Raw genomic sequence first — 19,897 nt, 5'->3', positions numbered from 1 at the left:
GACTCCAAAATTATTATTTCAGCATAGCTTACAGTTCAATAACCATCTTTTTTTATTTTTTAAAGAAGTTTCCTCTTCCCCAATTAATAAACCTTCACAGAAATGTTAAGACTGGTTTTGCTTCTTCATTTATGCAACACCAGCAAAATTAGATGAAAAAAATCCTTAACAGTGATAACAAGAAAAGCTAAAGACTATAACATAATTTCTTTGGGCTCTGAATAACAGTAGTATTTGTTTATTAATAATCTCATTATTATCATTTTTTCCTAAAACATCTATCATGCCACTACTGGAGCATCTTAGAAAAGATATCTTCCTGTTTCTTAAACTAAATCATATTTTGGATCAAAATTAACAATAGGTGCTTGAAAATATGCGAGGCGGGGGTGGGGTGGGGGGTGGGGGTGTGGAAAAAGAGGAAAGCCGGAAGCTTTTCTCTTAACAGCTCCTATCAGAGGTGGAAGAAGGACCAGTGCAAGTAGCCTATAAGCATAACATGGTGTGAACTGCTCATCCCTTATTCTGAAAATGCAACTGAAATAAGTACAGTAAGAACACTGAAGTTGCAAATCAAACACTCCAAAGGGAATACCAGAATTCAGATTGCCACTAGAAGCACAGTTCAGTCACCCAGTATGTATCAAACATGATCTGGGAACACAGAAGCAAAAAGAAGACAAATACTAAGCGTGGATGTTGGGAAAGACATGGGAGTAGGTTACAAATGGTGAGCCTTCTCACAACAGGTTAGTCCCAAATTCTGTTTCAATCTTTGGAAGGTGCTAGAATACAATGAATGGACACATCCCTGCTTTCATCAGCTGTCTTACAATCATAACTGATCCTAGGTCACCTGCCTCCATCCTGGCTCTTCTTCAACCCTAACTACTTGGTCCCAAATGCTTCTGAACTCATCAGTCACAGGCTTCTCTCACGTCATCCACAACCAGTCCAACCTCCAAGTCTTTCCTCTGAGACAGGTTTCAGTTCTCATTTCCCCCCGTACAGCCTCCACTTATGCTTTCCCCTCTACCTCCTGCTTAATCTCCCCCTTCAGAAGACTAATTTTTTCCACCACCTTATCTTCCTCATAGCTATAAGATGTTTTCATTGTGGAGGACATCAAAAGAATGAGAGCACCTGTTACTGGATTTTTTCAGTTCAGCCCAATTGGGCAGATTTTAGTAAAAACAGCAAAAGATGTCATCACAGCACACGTATCTTGCACCACTAAATATCACATCTGCAAAGAACAGCAGCACTAGAACTTTTCAGAAAAAAAGCTACAAAAGTTTAATATAGATAAAGTAAAGATCTAATCCTCTTTTGGCCATGGAAGTGGTTAAAACACTTTAGGTAAGTTTCTTTCAAAACAACTTAGTTTCAAGTGGGAATGCTGTGTGAAAATCTAAGCCAAAATATTTACTTTTGACCAAATTATAAGATAACATGACAAGTCTAACAATACTGCTTTAGGGAAAAGGAGTAGACCAGATGACTACTTGAAATGCCTAATCTTCCTTCATTCTGTTACAATTTGGCAACAATAACAACAGGCTGGCCTATTTATGATTCACAGCATGCTCATCAGGGCTGTCCTCCATTAACTGCATGCCCTAGTAAGAACTACCCAAATTTCGAAGTTTCAACTGCAGGATAGAATTGACATTTAAGTTTCCATGAAGTTTTAGTTGTTCCCTACCCAGACAGCACTGACCAGTTACAAAGTAAATGTAAGCTTAGGCTTCATACAGATACTGTTTGTTCAAAACTGGTAAGTTACTTGAAGTTTTGCAGTGAGATCACTGCTTACCACCTATCCCCCTACCCACCAAAGCCTTTGTCATAGTTCATCAGCAATGAATTCGGGTCCACATACCTTCTCAAAAAAAAAAAAAATTAAACACAACAAAATGAGGAAAATCTGTCTTTAAAGTAGGGATTTCAAGCACACAAAGCAATGAAGTTAGTTACAGAAGTTGTGGAGAAGGGCTGCTTAAGATGATGGGGGGCCTAGAGAAGCTGTTTTCTGAGAAGGGACTAAGTGTGGTGCGTGTAGGCTTCTGAATAGTGACTGGCTGTATAGAAGTAGGTTGAGATGGTGGTAAGGTGAATAGGGGGAGAGACTATCTTGCTGCAAGACTCTCAATACAAAAAAAAACCCAAGAAACAAAACATGTTGCTGAAAAAAACCACGCATCACCCATGCTATTCAGATTAAACCTTTATCTAGCTGAAATTACACTTCACTGAATAGCCGCAGTTATATCAGAAGCACCAATTTATTATTATAGGATATTTTAAATACTGAGCTAGAAAAAAATTATAAAGACTAGATTAGCTTTGGGGGAGGAAAAAGGAAAAAAAAAAAGGTAAGTAAAACTGATTTTACTAGGCTTCAGGGTTTTTTTCTTATGGTATTCTATCCCTGCATCTTATTTGCAAGTGAACTCGGTACATTTCAGAAGAACTTTAAGGATTTTAAGCTGCTGTATTTGAAAATAGCCAGAATCTATATTGGACTTTGGCAAGTCGTTTCTACCATTTCTTGTCTCTGCTACAAGCTTTAAGATAAAAAAATTAACTGATCAGAGGTACATTGAGGATCTTGAATCATTCATGTATGATTGGCAAGTATTGCAGTAGTTATACTGTTTTGTATTTCTTGTTTTATATTTCTAGGTTTTACATAGTTTTATGAAGTGTAAAACTGCATGCATTAACCTTCTGCCATGTCTACCAAACTTCTGAAAAAGTATTCGTGCTTGTGCGATCTATTTCTAGTAAAGGGAAAAAAACCAACACAGAAAGGAACAAAAAAACCCCAAGTAAGCACGCCTACTTCCCAGTAGCCAAATAAACCTTAGATGAATTAATGAAAGCTTTATGTGCATAAATTAAAAAATATTAATCAGGAACATACATCCCACCCACATTCATGAGCTGACTGAATACACAATAAAAAACTGACTTCAGTGAAATCAATGTAAAAGAGTTGTAGTCACATCTAATGGCTCTTAAATAGATCTGATTTAATATTTTCCAGGAACAGTTCAGTTCCATGGCCAGCTAAACTTGTTGATGTGTATATTACTTAGTACAAACAGACCAAATTCTTTCTATCAATATAATGCTGCTGTGGTACAAAGGATCTTCTGGGTTATCAACAGCAAACCCCTGCTGACAAGAGACAACACATCACTGAACTCCTTTCAAACCTCAACCAAGCTGCATCATAAAAAAAAAAAAAAAATAATCAACCAAACAAAAAACAAAAAAACTTTTTATGTTAAGCCTCCCAGTGCAAAACTGTGATATATGGTTGCCTGAATTTTCAAGAACCCTCCTCTAACTTCACTTTTAAGTTGGTGGACTGTTTATCTCCACTTATTTCTATTCCAACGCTGACCTATACCTTCAACAGTCCCTTTTTGTCTCAGCATGGTCTCTCCCCCTATTCACCTTACCACCATCTCAACCTACTTCTATACAGCCAGTCACTATTCAGAAGCCTACACTCACCACACTTAGTCCCTTCTCAGAAAACAGCTTCTCTAGGCCCCCCATCATCTTAAGCAGCCCTTCTCCACAACTTCTGTAACTAACATGATTTTTAATTTGAATTAAGGAATGGATGATTCAGGACTGAACACAGTACTGCACACTAGGTTTCATCAATGCTTTTTAAAATAGCATTAGTATCCTCCCTACTTGAAATACAGCTCCTGAGGAATCATGTATTTTTGGCTCTTGCTGTAGCTGAAGCACTGTTTCTTCCATATCCCGCTATGGTCAACCATTAACCTTCTGAAGAGTTAAACAAGGAAGAGTCAATACCAAAGATTTGGAAGAGAAATGAACAAGAGAATTTTGTAAATGTCTATCAGACCACATCGAAGGAAAATTGTATTTCCTGCAACATTAAATTTGCATGTGATATTACAGGACTGGGACTAAGTATACGCAGCTTAACAAAAATGGAAGTCACAGCCTGCAAGAAAAGAGAATCAGCTAACACATTAAAAAAACCCCAAACAAATGCTACATCAAAAAAAAGTCTGACCTGGCTAAACCTCCTAGTGCATATATACTGTTTATATGCCTTTGGTATAAGTTGTCTTTCTCTGGACACAGAGAGCACTGGAATACCATGCAAATTTTAGATCTCAGTTACAACCTAACAGGATATAGTAAAAAATAATAAATCTACAACCATATTTTAAAGCATAAATTCCTTATTGTCATTTTTACTTGACAAATATGTATTTCATAGCAAAACAACATCATAGGAACAGCTGGATGGCAGTTTTAAGCTCAAATGAACCAGTGTCACATGCTGACAAGTCATATCTCTGATTGCTTTTGAATGGCAGCACATGCAGATTTATTCTCTGCCATAAATTAGAACAATTATTTCTCTGTAGTTCGCTTTTAATTTCAGTGAGCCCCTGCACATATTTTTAAAGGATATCTTCCCTTTCCTTGATGATAAGTTCATTCTGTTCCTCTAGCTGTCTGATCTTCTTCTCAAATGACTCCTGCTCAGCTTTCAGCCGTTCTTCTGTCACCTCTTTTTCTTCGCTTACCCTGAAAAGAAATTGAGAGAAATAAAATATATGCCTATAAGCACAGTGCCTGACTTCCAACTCCTCCACTTTCCAGGTAAATGGATATCACCCTCTCTACCCTTAAACAGGTTAGTTCCTCATAATGTTTATTTTATTATATTACATTGCAGGATGCATATGACTTTATGCAATACATTCTTTTTTCAAAGACACCAGTCTTAGTGTAGTACATGCACATTAATGGCCAACATGGAACAACAAAGCAAGGATCTGAACCCACAATTAGTTTGTGCAGTCTGATTCCCTACAGCCATAATGAAGACACACTGGGATCCTTACAAGCCTAGGGCACACAGACAGAAAACTCAAATGGGAGAGCTTAGCTGCTGAGACAGGAAGGAAATTGGAAAACTTTTCTGTTTCTGAATCTATAAACTAATCCTTCTTTCACATTTACAGGTCAAATATAAGTTCAGGAAAGGAAACATTTTTCTCGTTTTCTCCAAATCAAACAGTTTGTCCTCTTCTGGGGATTTTAAATTATCAAGCTGCAGGAGCAAATTTTCCTTTCTGTCTAGGCCATGGCACCTTGTGTCTTCCTGCTTAGTGTAAATAACTGGATCAAGATTAAAAGATGACTATGTGAGAAAGGCTTACAATGATCATTTATTGTGAACCTCAAAAGCAGGCTGTAAAAACAATTATTCTGGTATCACGTAAGCAAGACGACCATTATGCACAGATGATCCTCTAACTACGTTAAAAAACACGGCTCAGAAATCATGGTCCTATAAAAATCTATAAAAATATTAGTAATGAGCTTAGACTAATAAATATTATTGCTCTGCACTTAGGCAGTTTCTGTTGCTGAAGGCTTTTAAAGTTCAGTCTTTTATGGTGATGAAACAGCTATCACAACACAGGTGACAGGAGACCAAAGCAGTACAACTTTTAAAGGAAGTTAAAACTGAAGTTTTCTAAGTGGAGCAGCCCTACAGGAAAAGGAAAGCATGGGAAAATATAATGTCTACACATATATATATATAGGCATTAGATTAAGCCTTGCACTTGTTCCATCAGGCTCAAGGTCATTCTTAACAGAGAACTCTGTTTAGGGACTAAGCCATCCATTTGACATCATGATGTTTCCCTTAAAAGGGCACAGATTTGTTTGGGTATTCCAGTGGAAAAGCCGTAAAGGGTCACCCCCCTGGGGTGAACTGCAGACAGGCATTATTCCCCAGCTCTTAAGAACAACCCACCATCCTTCCCACAACAGCTCAAGCAGACAACGTGAAGTTGGAAATAATTAATAATACCAAAACTCACACCTTTTCCCCACAAATCTGGAGGGAGAAAAATAATATATAGCATACAATCAAATTCTGTAAATGAGTATGGTTTGAAAGCTTGGAACACACTGATTTACAATCCTGTCCCTGGCAGTGTTCATCAGCACATTCCTAGACCCTTTTCCTTCCACCCAAAGACTGTCAAACAGGGTGTGCACACATCAGAAAACAAACAATGAAAAAAGAACCAGCTGTATGAACCCTGTATCCATCCCAACACCTATGTACTCCTTAGCTAAGCAGGCAACAAACTTTTGAAAACTACTATCCTTGCTCCCTGATACAGTTACAATGAGGGTACACATGCCGCAGGCTGCAGACCAGGCTTTGGCATCTAACCGCAACTAGTTTGTATTTTCCAAACCTAGAGCAATCAAGTGACTACAGCATGTATGACCTCCCTTCACATAACCCGTGAAAGACGCAAGCATGCTTTCTATGCCTTAGGGGAAGGGAAAAAAAAAAAAAAAAAAAAAAAAGACATGGTATGGAACAGAGACTAAACCCCACCAATTTAAAAAAAGACTATCAAAACTGCAGTGACCATGTAGACGACAGATGGAAATAAGGCGGTGGGGGGAAGGGGCAGAGGTGGAGAGGAGATCAGAACAGAAAGGGAGGACAAGTGTCATCTCCAGGGCACTATATAAGGAAGCTTGCTTACTAACTCCAGCAGTGATGCTGCATTAGAAAAAGGTTTGGGACACTGGGCCATGCTGGCACCTAAGTGTTAAAATCAAACAACAGTATAAGAAAATAAGGCAAGAAAGAACAGAACACTAGAGAAATCAGACTAAACTAGCAGGTTTTACCCATCTATATTCTGTGATTTGCTGCTTGTATCAGTCTGCATCACATTCAAGTGCTGTGTTTGTATTTAACACAGATCACAGCAAGCTGTCATACTCCCAGACATATGAATACATTGTGCCACATATCTTACGCAGCAAATGACTGAGAACAGTAAGTGATCTTAGAAGAAACGTGGCAGTATGTGTTTATGTATCACAAAGCGGGAGACAGCCCATAAAGGGCAGGCAAGATATAGAAGACAGTTAGTCACAGGAGGTGGCAAAAGGAAGTTAGAGAAAAGGAATACAAGAATGTCATCAGATTATGCTGGATTTATGTCACATCCTATATATAGCTCAGTGAGATTTTTTTTATATACTTACTTCACTGCCGTCTGGCAGTAAAGAACAGATGCTTTTCAGCAGAACTAGGAAGGACTTCGCTGATGCCATACAGAAACATTACAAGGCTTATAATGCTTCTCAAAAGGATTTTCACATGCTTTTCATCCACTGGTGGTCAGAGAAGAGCAGTGAGAGAATGGACGCACCACAACTACAAAGGGCACAGCTGATCTGCTGGGCAACACGCTGGTGTTCAGCTCTGTTATCATTGTTTCCTGAAACAAGTAGAGGACTGACAGCTGAGAGCACAGACGACAAGTCAGTGGAAGTATTGCTGCTGCTCAGTGTCTGCAACATTTTCTTGCATACAATTTACATTCACCTGTCTTGTATCATAGGATACACACCATCTTTGTTCAAGATTTTTTTAAAATTAAACATTTCAAAGACTATGTAATTAATTCTAGATGCATCCAAATAAAGATTTTAATTTTTTTTACAGGAGTCTCTGTAGGAAAAGAAAAATTCATAATGCAGATATATGGATAAAAAACCCTCCTAGAACATCAGCCTTCGTGTTAAAATTAATTCCCAAATCACCAGTTCCAATTATTATGTTGTGCTCCTAGTCCACTGCTGATACCAATAGTTCTGACTGATCTGAAGAAGGAACTGATCAACAAGTTTCCTGACGACACTGACTCACTCTATTGAGTAAGCAGGACTGATGCTCTCCAGGTGGAACTTCTTGAGCTCTGCACAGGTCAACAGAACTTCCAAGTTTTATTTGTCTGATGAAAAACCGGCATGCACAAGAAAGAGCCATGATAACACTCCTAGGGACAAAACTCAGAAGAACTCTTCTTGATTGAAGGCACTTACAAGAAAAGACAAGCTGAAAAAGCAAATTTAAAACACTGTTTTCAATTTTTTTAAATATTAGAAAATTGAGCGTTTCCAAAAGAAATCTGAATGCATTAAGAACCGTGGCTGAGCAAGTTAAAACAGAAGACAAAATAAACAAACAGCAGACACACAGCCACTGGAAATTTCACTGATCAGTCCTATACCTGTTGGAAACATTTACCTTTTAAGGAACATTCACCTGACATTAGTCTGCCAACTAGCTAGGAAAGATAAAAATATTTTGGTGATAGAATTTAAAACCTGTGGTTTTTGAGAATTGTGTGGTACTTAGTTACTAGCTGGGGTTAAAATACAACACAAGAAAAGAATGGCACCTGAAACAGGCAAGACAAGGGGTGGGGGGAGGAAAAATGAAGCAAGGGCATCATGCAGAGCCCAGCACACACAGAAATCATGGAATAAAATCAGGTATTACAAGTGAAAGATGGGCTCCAGAAAGATGAAACAAGTTTTCATGCCAGAGTTGATCACAACATGCCTCTGGCAGGGCTGAGCAACAATGTGATACTTAATACCAGCACTGCAGCAACAAAGAAAGGCAGCATTTTTAATCTAAGGACACTGTTAACAAATCTGATACTTGAGTCAAATGTATCACAGGCAGTTTGTATAAATTAAAAAAAAATTAGAAATAACAAAAAAGACCAACGGTCCCAAAATATAACTGAAATTGCTGCACAATTAATAGATTTTTTACGATCTGCAACTTGCAATATAAAAAAAACAAAAAAAACTCACAGCATGAATTTATAGCTACAAATGACTTTTTAGGCACAAAAGGTACGTGTGATTGGTGATACAATAATCCTAGGCATGCTTTACCTATCAACAAGAAGTAATTTCCAGACAAGCTTAGGGATACCTCATTTGCAGTCTCACTGCCTGACCAATTAAGAGAACTGCAGCACAATATTGCCCCTAAAGTAGCATACAAAAGAAAAAGAAAAAAACATCTTGACATTAAAGTTAAAGCCAGGTAACAATGTGGTTAATTATGAGGTAGTGTAACTGAGGAGAGAAGGCAATCCAAGAGGCCAAACACTGCAGATTTGCAATACGGACTTCCACAGGCAAGTTGTCCTTCAAAGATCCTAAGTGCTGGAAGAAAAACACTTAAACAGCACATACACGCTACGATAGTTTTACTGTCCTCCTTTGTAATGGTTTCCAGTTCTGTAACCAAATTAACCCGTTTTGATTCCCATTTTCACCTTTTGTTGGAAAATTTCAATTTTAGTTGGTCAATTTCATCTTCATATCAGGATAAAAAGTCCACATAAAGCAACGTCAGTAGAAAAGATAGCATCCCAGACTGCCAGCACCCTACAACAGGTTTAGCAATCCAAGGTCTTGGGAAGGAGGAAGTATTTTCTCAATAAGGACAAAGGGCTGTCTGAAGCCTGTTTTACCAGCTTGCAGATACAAGTCATTCTGGGCATGCCAAGTGGTCTTTGCCAGGAAGACACTAATCTGATGTCCTGGTTTCAGCTGGGATAGAGTTAATTTTCTTCTTAATAGCTGGTGCAGTGCTGTGTTTTGGATTTGGTGTGAGAAAAATGTTGACAGGACACTGATGGTTTTAGTTGTTGCTGGGTAATGTTTATATTATATCAAGGACTTTTCGGTTTCTTAGGCCCTGCCAGCAAGAGGGCTGGTGGGACACGGAATTTGGGAAGGCGACACAGCCAAGACAGGTGACCCAAACTAGCCAAAGAGGTATTCCATACCATATGACATCATGCCGAGTGTATAAACTGGGGGAAGAAGGAGGAAGGTGGTGACATCTGGCATTATGGCGTTTGTCTTCCCGAGTAACTGTTAACGTGTGATGGAGCCCGGCTGTCCTGGGGATGGCCAAACACCTGCTGCCCATGGGAAGTGGTGAATGGATTCCTTGCTTTGCTTGTGTGCATGGCTTTTTTCTTTACCTATTGAATTGTTCATATCTCAACCCTCGAGTTTTACACCCCTTTCCGATTCTCTTCCCCAGTCCTCTGGGTGAGGAGGAGTGAGTAAGTGGCTGCGTGGTACTTGGTTGCCAGCTGGGGTTAAACCACAACATCTGATCACAAAAAACATCTTGTATCTCACTTGAAAAGGGCAATCATTCCCTCCTTTTGGTGGATAAGGGCATTATGAACCTTTCTACCTAAGTTGCTTTTGAAGATTTGTTTGCAAAGACAACTGGGAGCCAGCTTTCTCAATGTTTATCTTATATGACAAAAGAAAGAACATAAAAGTTTTTCAATACCAATTCTCACCACTAAAAACAAAAATTAAACTTCCATGAACCATTCTACATCATTTTGTCAATACCTCTGTTCATTCTAAAGCAAACTGCTTATGTGAGCTGTATAGGCAGGGAACATACACATCAGCTGGAGCCAGAAAGTCACAGTACTATGTCTATACACCAGTTTGGAGTGAGGTGAATGCTTGCAAGCACACACATATTCACTCTCACTGCAAAGTTTGGACCCTCTCCATTCAGCCAAATGCCAACACAAGAGAGCACTCAAAACCTACATATCACTTAGAGTATTTCACTCCAGAATACTTTGTAACCATTCTAGTTACGGTGTCTAGCAAGCCCTTGATGATCAATAGTCAACTGGCTAAGTCCCAGAGGACCTTGAGCTGCTCCCTCTTGGAAGAGGCTAATGTTTCCTGACATTGGCACAGAGTATGAGGGTAGGAATCTTTCAATGTCTTCACCATGTCACTGCTCATTTCATTACATAAGCTGATGACTGCTTCAGGAGTAGCCTGCAGTGATAAAAGCTCAGAGAATGTCTTTTTTGCCTCTTAAAAGAACTCTGCTTTTTAGGGAGAGCTAAAATTTGCTCATACTGTGTCTGCCACTTCCACCACTACCCAGCAGCAGCTTGCTGAAAACACAAAGATGCCATGCTGCTTGTTTTAGAAAACTATGGCAGATCACGCTCAAGAATTACCCATTTACTCACAGCACTTTGGCATTCATGGGCATGACTCATTCTACTCAGAAATTCCCCTACTAAAACCATTTGAAATCAATCTTCTGATGCAATAAGAAGTTCAAATTTACAACACTGAAGTATTTTAAACCCTGGATCCAGTTTGCTTCTCTTTTTTCACCTTAAGAGGGAAGATAGGCTGGATATGTTCAAAGAGAGGAAAAATAATGGTCAGATTTACAGGTGGCAGCACAGAGTGAAACAAAGATTATTTAGCCTAGAAAGAGGATTAAAAAGGATACAGCTGAGTCCTTTCTTTCAACCCTTTCTCAAAGATCAATTTCATAAAGTCCCTAACAGCTAATGTAATGTCAGCCACTGGAATCCCCAGCAGCAGGGCATTACAGCCCAGCAACTGGGTTTTTTTCAAAGGAAAGGATAATAATATAGCCATCATCAGAATTTAACCACACCAAAACAAAGTCTGACATTGCAGCATATTAGCACAGGCACAACCTTCTCAATGTTCAAAAGTACATTGGGAATAAGAGTTAGAGGAAAAGAAGAAAAAATAGGAAGAGAAAGAAAAGTACATTAGCGTTCCCTTCCGTAGTCACTGAAGTCAGTGGAAAGACCAATATCCTGAACTGCTCAAGCAAGAATTGGTTGATATTCAAGCCACAGGAGTTAATTGTATTTTGCCACTGGTTTTCATGCAGACAGAACTTTACCACTTTACAACTGCCTTCATGCAAACAGTTATTGACCAATCTATTTCTGTCCACCATCCTGCAATAAACATGCAGGAATTAGTCCCAACTACTAACATTTTCATTCATAAATAGTAGTAAAATAAGGAACAGTGAAGCATAGCTCTGGTCAACTGAGATCTTTATTATATTCCAAGTATTTATGGCCGGACAGTCTTCTTGGAAAACTTTCAGCATTCTGCTGGTTCTTTTTCTTCTCTTAAATAGCAAAGAATGTTCTACTGCTTATAAAAACCCTCCATCATTGCACAACTAGGGATGAAAATTATGGAGAGATTTAAAAAAGTGACGAGGTGAGCGGAATTAAAGTTCAACTTCCCTATTACTCTGCAAAGGACTTTTAATTACATCCAATAAAAATATGATTAGGTTTAAAAATAAAAGAGAACTAAGTATAAAATAATAGTGTTCCACTAATTTTACTTTTCAAAATTAATGTTGCTGCACCTTCTATTTTTCTTTGAAGAAATGTCAGGCAGAAATATCAAACTGTCCTCAGGGACAAATGACAGCATCTGAGAGTTAAGAAGAATCCCATGCTCAAATGAGTTAGTGTACTACTATTCACTAGGGAGCAGTGTATTACAAGGAACAATGTAATAAAAGGCTTTTTTTAATATTAGAATATACCTCTATATATCAACAGTGGCAACAGTGTCCGAATAGCTCCAACATCTGACAATTTGTAACCAGGCTTCCCAGCAATCTACTCTTTATGACAGCCTTAACTATACATTTTCCAACACATGAGGTAGGATAAAATAGAGTTGCAAGCATGAAGAACTTCAAAAATTACTAAAATACTGTATAGCAAGAAATTCTATATTGGTACAAATTATTAGCAGGCAAAATGGTCCACTGGATGAGGATAATCAGAGAGAAAATATTCCTAGCTGCACCAGAGACTTATTGTATGACCTTGAGCAAGTAATTTACATTTCTCTGCCCAAACTTTCCTAACATAAAAAGCAAAAGGACAGTAACGCTTGCCAATTATTGCACAGACATATGAAATCTATGGCAAAAAAGCATTTCATTAATAACTGAGAACCTTCATTTTGTTCTAGAAAAACTTTGCCTTTATAAATTCTTAGTATGGATGCTAACTTTTAGCCCAAAGGACTGAGATCATCTCACGAGACTTTCCCCTCTGATATGCGAAAACCTGCTAAGGCCCCATGTGTTCCTTCTCAATTTTACAGCCAGGAAGCATATTTCCAGAGATTCTGAAGTGTTAGGGACACAGAGAGAGGTAAAAGTCTCCTCACTCAAATTCAACCTATTTTTCGTATCATTTCTCTTCACGAATGTGACTAGCACTGGGATGAAACGCAGGAAAAAAATTTACTAAAGCTGTTTTCGCTTGCACTATTTCTGCATCTCCTTTCAAACAGGGACAACTTGAAGAAATTCATCAAAACAAAAGAAAGTTTGGCTAATAAGTTAAAATTACACTGGACTCTCTACTGATCTACATGTACAAACATGGGCGTATAGTGATTAACTTGTTTCAGCCACAAGATCAGCAATCCACTATTAATGTGGAACTCCATATAAAAGCTTACCCCTGACAAACAAGCACCACAAAGTTTCGTATCAATAAAGTTTGTAATTTCCAGAAGACAACATGTGTTTATTTAAAGGATGCGATACAAACAGCAAACAAAACCCTAGCTCCGTGACGAGGTTTATACAGGTGAACTACTGCAGGTCACAAAACTTCGGGTTTTGTTTTCAAAACGTTTAGGGGGTTTAGGGTCAGAAAGCAAGGAAAAACCAATCAGGTTGCTTCATTCTTCATACCTCCTCCAGCAAGAAAAATTACCTTATTTAAATATTCAGTTCCATAATGCAATACTACACTGCTTAAGATTAATTAGAGGAATAACTACCCTTAAACATAATGCATTTTCAGGTGATGCTTATTCTTACCTGGCAAGTTCTTTAATTAAGTTTGCAATGCGTCTCTTGTCCTCAGGACACAAATCCTTTAAAGAAGCACTCTTCATTCCTCCTTCATTAGTTACCTGAAAATTTAAAGTAACATTATAGATAGTACTCTTTAAAGCAGAACCAATATTTCATGAGATATTAAAAGCACTTCAAGGCCTAATAATTAGAAGTTGAAAGTAGACAAATTCCAACTGGAAATAAAATACATATTTTTAAAAATGTAAGTATAGTTCAGTAAAACAGATTACCAAATTGTGGAGATTTTTTTGAAAACACTTGTAATTCAAATGCAAGCTGCTAGCTTCAATACTAAATGTATAGGATAAAGTTTTAAGGCATAGACTATTCCCTGATTCATAAAGGGCAGTAGGTTCTCACAACTTGAAAATCTAGTGCAGCAATACCAAACTTTACCTTAGCATCCTAAAATGAAAGAGCAAGGGAAAAAAAAAAAAATCTGCCTTAGTGTTTGACTAAACCAGGGATCCTCAAACTACAGCCCGCAGGCCAGATAGGGTCCCCCAGGGTCCTCAATCCAGCCCCCGGTATTTATAGATCCCCCCACCGGGGGCTGGGGGGGGAAACCAAGCAGCCGCAGATGACTGCCTGCCACTTCATCCGTGCGCCGGCCCCCTGTTTAAACAGTTTGAGGACCCCTGGACTAAACCAAAACAGCAAAAATGCGTGTAATAAATTGTTAGTAGATGCTAAGTCCTTATTTCAGAGGATTTTTTTTTAATATACAGAAAAGTACACACCCTTTCACATTTCACTATTGTTTGTTTTCCATCATTTATTTGCTACCTTCGTACTTATTAATTCTCAAAACAATCCTTTAACATACTCCAGTACTTCAGCTCCTTCAATGCATTCCTTTATCACACAGAGAACTGCAGCGTTTGTTACCCTTGTCCACCAGAGGGCTTATTGCTGTTCGTGTTCGCCACAGTCCCGTGTATTATTGAGGTTATTGGCATTACCCGGTTTGGGTGTTTCCAAGCAGGAAACAGTTTCAGTTCTAAATTGTTTCTATTTATCAAAAATTTCTGTCATTGGTGTCTCAGTTCGCCAGTGCTAGCACTAAGCACAAAATAAGAATCCCAAGACGAAAGCAGCAGTAAGAGCTATGTTACTCTGCCCAAGATTTTGACAAGTTTAAGTATTTCCACTAATCTGACGTGTTTTCAGCTTAGATTTTTACAGACCTAAAAATACTACAGTCCTCCCCGAGGGCATACAGTGCTTAACATGAGATACAAGCACAAATGCCTTGCAGTTTGGCCAAGTTAACACAATACAGCACAGAACAACCTCTGAGCACAGAAAGCAAACACTGGGCTTCTCTCCCCTCCTTACCATTATGGGCAGCTGATCTACGCACGTAAGAAAGGAAGTACCCCCTTCCATTCTTAGCTAACTGCTTCTTGAACAGCGGTTTGAAACACTTGAAGGTCTATGTTGCTTCTGAATAAGGTGGTGATTTTACACAGACTTATGTGTAGCCACCTGACCCTTCAGGTGCTATTTACAGTCATGCAAAAGGAGAATGTCTTTAACTTAACTGAATTCAAATTCAACTATGGTTGAAAGATTTCCATTTCCCGTGCTAAAAATGTCTGAAAACTATTTTTTTGGCAGCTAGATGATGGAACTTCTTTAAGAAAAATAAAAAGTTACAGGACATTTTTTACTCAAAAAAAAGAGGCAGAAACTTGGTTACATTAGTGAAGGAGATTTTAACAGAAGGTACCTCAAGCTATTATCTAAACCTACATATATACTTGTCAGACAAACATTTGTGGGATGAAGGGCGAAATCTGAAAAGTTAGTCTGTGCTTTTGTTTCACCCACAGATATGGATAGATGTCAGATAAAAATTCTCAAGGCAGACTTGAACCATAACAAATGTCAAAATGAAGCTGTGGAATTATTCACAGTGACACTGCACCATCAAAACAAGACAACAAATGAGATAGAGGCCAAGACTGTATCACCTTTTTCCAGATTTCTGTCCTTTCTACACAGCTCAGTTTCATAACAGAAAACAGTTTCGTAACTCAGTATTTTCTGGATGAAATGTACTACATAAATGGAAGATCCTCTTCAGAAACCACATCTCAGAAGATGACAATTTGCATGACAGCAGACGACTTCTGTCAAATGGGAAGTAGGAAGATGGGAAATTTTGGTCAAGACCAGTATAGCAAACCACTGATTTATTATAAGTACCAGAAGAGCTCCAGAGCTAACAAGACCTTTTCAAAGTCCTCTCCAAAACACTCATCTTCCTTTGTGGTGCTCAAGTCTATCTGAATGAAGAAAAGGTAAATCAGTTCTGCCAAGATTCATATTAGAGCAAAACTCAAGCCATTCTCTTCAGAAGAGGATCCTGGTAAATCATAACGGCAACCTACCTACCAGTACAACAGTGTAACGTGTGTTGAAACGATCAGCACTCCCTAGACATGCACACAACAGCTTGAAGCAAATTAGTTCTGCTAGTGATGAAAACTCCTTGAAGAAAAATTTTGTGAAGTCTTTTTCTTTCATAACAACTAAAATTTATTTGTTCTGTTTGTTTCAATCCAGAGCTTATCTTCAAAGTTAAGAGTACAAAATTTCCATAAGGATTTGGCAAGGTAAGAGAAAAACAGAAGGTTAGAAAAGAGAAAAAGCTTTGAACGCATTATATTGTCAACTTTCTAAAAGCACATTTGAGTCTTCAACCACAATTTCACATATTAGGGATTATAGAAAGAAAACAAAGACCGTTTCTACCCCATCAGTTCTGACAGGGAAAAAGGAGTTAAAATTCTCTAAACAACAAGCAATGTAAACAACACATCATGCAATAAAACAGATTTTAATGTGACTTATGAAGGCATCTATGAGGCAGCGGGCTTGTAGATACCTATGAAGAGATGCTTCTACATAAAGCTTCTGCATAATGGGGACTATGTGTGAAATTTCTTAATAACTTAAGGACATCATTTGCAAAGCGGAGGTACATACCAGCCTCCTGAAAGCAAGTACAGATAAACAGAGAAATGGAAAGAGATGCGTCCAGGAGGAGCCCTAAAAATGACACAGGTTATTAGTGTCATGCTGAAGGATTCAAAGGGCAATGACTCTATCAAAGCAATGAGAATCGAATGATCTGTCTTCACATCAATTTTGAATGTACATGTGAGGCACACAGAAGACAGAGAATGACATCTTAGCCCAGATGAAGAACAAAAATCAAATGCATGACAATACAACAATTCAGAAGCAGTCAGAAGTTTTATATCCTCCCACTTACAGGCAGAATTCCAAACCCTAGAGTGACTTAAAGACTTGTCCAAGATGGCTGCTAGGCAAGGGACTTAACAGTACTTGAATGACTTACCGTCACAGTACTATACAAATCGTGTTAGAAAAACTGTATCTCTCAACAGATTTCTGAATATCACAATACAGAATAATCTTCCAAAGGAAACCCTGCAGATAGGAAATTTCTAATGCAATAAACTGTAGCAAAAGCATCACCTGTTGTCACAGTAGACCAGCCAATTCAAAGCAGAACCAAAGATAAAAGCCAACTGACAAAGCTACTCCTACTTTTCACACACTTTAAACTTTTACTGTCAAAAACAGGAAGTGATTTTACCTTACTAATATAAGCAGCTACAGCAAAAAGGTCTCTATTACAGGTCTTGTTTCTAAGTGATAAGACTAGAACAATGAAACTGAATACACTGAAACACAACTTCTTGCATGTTTATCTAGTAACTCATAGATTAGGAGCTACTTAAAGTTACTCTGTCTCTCCCTCTGTACACATACACACATAGAAAAATATATATAATCTGTTTTACATAGCCTCAATGACATATCACTTACATAAATCAGGCACATTCATCCTTTGTTCCCCTTAAAGGGGCAAGCAATCTCAGTGGAAAAGTAATTTTTGCCATCAAGCCATCAAGTCAGTGGTCAAAAAGTATAAGAAACTGCAAAAATAATAGTACTCTAAAACTGTTTAAAGTTTTCAGCCTCAATATTTTATGCCATTTCTCTGCTATGGGCACTCTCAAGAGCAAGAAAAATTTGCTTTTACTGACCTGCTGCCCTGTCAGATCTCCTGTGCTTCTAACAGAATCCATGGAAACAGACGCAACAGCTACAGGCACCTTTAGGTCAGCTTTACTTTTCTGATATTTTGGCAAATTCCTTGTTCTTAAATTTCCTTTTGTAGACACTCCTGTAAATGGAAGAGAAGCAGAATACACAGATTATAAAGCCAAAAGGGACCAAGATTTCCACAAAGGCATCCCTGCCTTAGCAGATCTTTTCAAAAAGATAAGCATTTCATATACATTTGCAGTTCCCCCCAGCCTCTCACTCCATATAAAATTTTATTAAGATGAACATATTAGCAGAAAAAGAGGTGCACAGCACTGAACTACACCCAGCCACAATGACCATCAAAGTAAATTCCGAAACACACATCTTCTGACTGAGGTCCAATGAAAAAAACTGTGTTTAAGATGCAAAAGCCTAAAACTGAGCTTCTGCTTTGACACTCAAAGACAAAGAACCATGCAGCAGTAATGCTGTTAAAAGTACCACTCATATGATAAAATACAATTTTTTTCTGTTATACATCCAACTTACTGATTGCTCAGGCTAATTGTTAGTTACATTCAGTACCAAGCATATGAGTAATGTAACACTCCAGTGCACACTCCACAGATCATCTGTAAAAAGCTTCCTGCCATAATTAGTTCACCGCTACCAATGGTAAAAACATGGAAGCACTGAAAATCTTGGTGCTGCAATTATGAAGTACCAACACTGACACTAACACCTAAACCAGATGAAAGCCAACAGCCAGGAGTTTTGACTGTTCAGAAGTACAAGAAGTTTTGAAGAAAAAATGTTGATTTTACACTAGCAGCTGATAAATTGCATGTATTTGGGTAATAAATCTCAGAAGCATACCAGCAATTCAAGTGAAAGAACTGCTTTAACATCTCCATGCTCATACACAAGGGAAAACAATGTTTCTAAAATTCTCTTCCACAAAAGTGGAAGAATACTTCCCAGAGTGAATCCATTTCTGCCATTTAGGATCACTGATTTCTTTCCACAGCATGGAGTACAATGATCTGACACTGCCTGGTTTGAACTATGCTAGCTACAAAACACATGCAGAGATTTTTAATAGAGCTGTTTGGCCAGCAGTTTTTGAAAGTAACCATGCTACCCGAAACCCAGAGAGTAGGATTCCTCAAAATTTATAACTGCTAAACATACCCTGGACACACACACAACTTCACTATAGAGTTAATCAACCCCAGACATGTTTTCAGGACCTGGTGTCACTGCAAAAGCTGTGTTTGAAAACAGTTGGAAAATTCGAAGGGGGGCTAAGAACACCCATCTTTTCCCCAAGGATGTACACAAGCACTCAGTAAATCAAGGTCAAGAGAACTAATAAAAAAATAATGATTTTATTCTTTATACAGTGAATCTTCATTTTAATTGATCTCTTCAAAATTTACAAAAGACTTGGATATCTCTAATGCTTCAACACTCTTTGGAGACCACATCAAAAATTCAGCTTACCTTACAGATTGGATAAAATTATGCTGTACCTGAAACATCTCCCCTGAAACTTCATCTTACGCCATACGCTTATCTAAGCGGCAAAGCATAAATACTCTGCTATACTCCTGTTTGTCCCATTACAACATGTGATGTTATGTATGTTTCACACTTTGTATGTTTCACACATAAGTACGCAAACCATGTACCTGAAAAGACATTGCAAAGTTTAGCATTCACAGGAAAAACCTTTGTTTACAGCTACTAGATCATACCTGAAACAGGTATCATCGGCTCTTCTTCATCAGAAACTGCATGTGGCTTTGTTAAAGGTAATAAACAAAAAAGACCAAGCTTGGCCCTTCAAATAGAACTATAAAAATAAGTATTTTGGCTCTTAATTTTAGAAGACTGTTGATATAAAAATGAACTGGCAACACTTTGGGAGCACCAAAAGCAAGTAAAACTTGACTAGAAAAAACAAACACATAGATTGCTAAAACAAAAAACATTACTCCTTCTTCACTGTGCATTAACTGTCAGCCTGTAAAGATTATCTTAGAGGTCACCTTCACAAAAGATCCCAGGGACCAGCCCCAGTTACAAGTCCAATTACTAAGATAATGAAGTAATAATGTGTATTTAAATTAGAGTAGGTTAACA

The 19,897-nt window shown here is 38.1% G+C and overlaps 1 protein-coding gene across 2 annotated transcripts in view; it reads right to left on the bottom strand.

The window, feature by feature from the left end:
• The window catches only part of KIAA1328 (KIAA1328 ortholog), a 173,756-nt gene that overhangs the window by 150,385 nt on the left and 3,474 nt on the right, over positions 1-19,897 (bottom strand). The window contains exons 2-5 of one of the 2 annotated variants that reach the window (XM_037373535.1): positions 19,510-19,545; positions 17,749-17,888; positions 13,625-13,719; positions 4,475-4,590 (exon numbers count right to left, since the gene is read on the bottom strand). In XM_037373535.1, the coding sequence (XP_037229432.1) occupies positions 4,475-4,590; positions 13,625-13,719; positions 17,749-17,888; positions 19,510-19,545 (387 nt within the window). Of the gene's footprint in view, positions 1-4,474; positions 4,591-13,624; positions 13,720-17,748; positions 17,889-19,443; positions 19,546-19,897 lie in introns of those variants that run through there. The other variant, XM_037373536.1, reaches the window with a different exon arrangement.

The sequence above is a fragment of the Falco rusticolus genome, chromosome Z (assembly GCF_015220075.1).
Source record: "Falco rusticolus isolate bFalRus1 chromosome Z, bFalRus1.pri, whole genome shotgun sequence".
Lineage (NCBI taxonomy): Eukaryota > Metazoa > Chordata > Aves > Falconiformes > Falconidae > Falco > Falco rusticolus.
The sequence above is the reverse complement of the archived record's forward strand: the minus strand, read 5'-3'. Positions and strand labels throughout refer to the sequence as shown.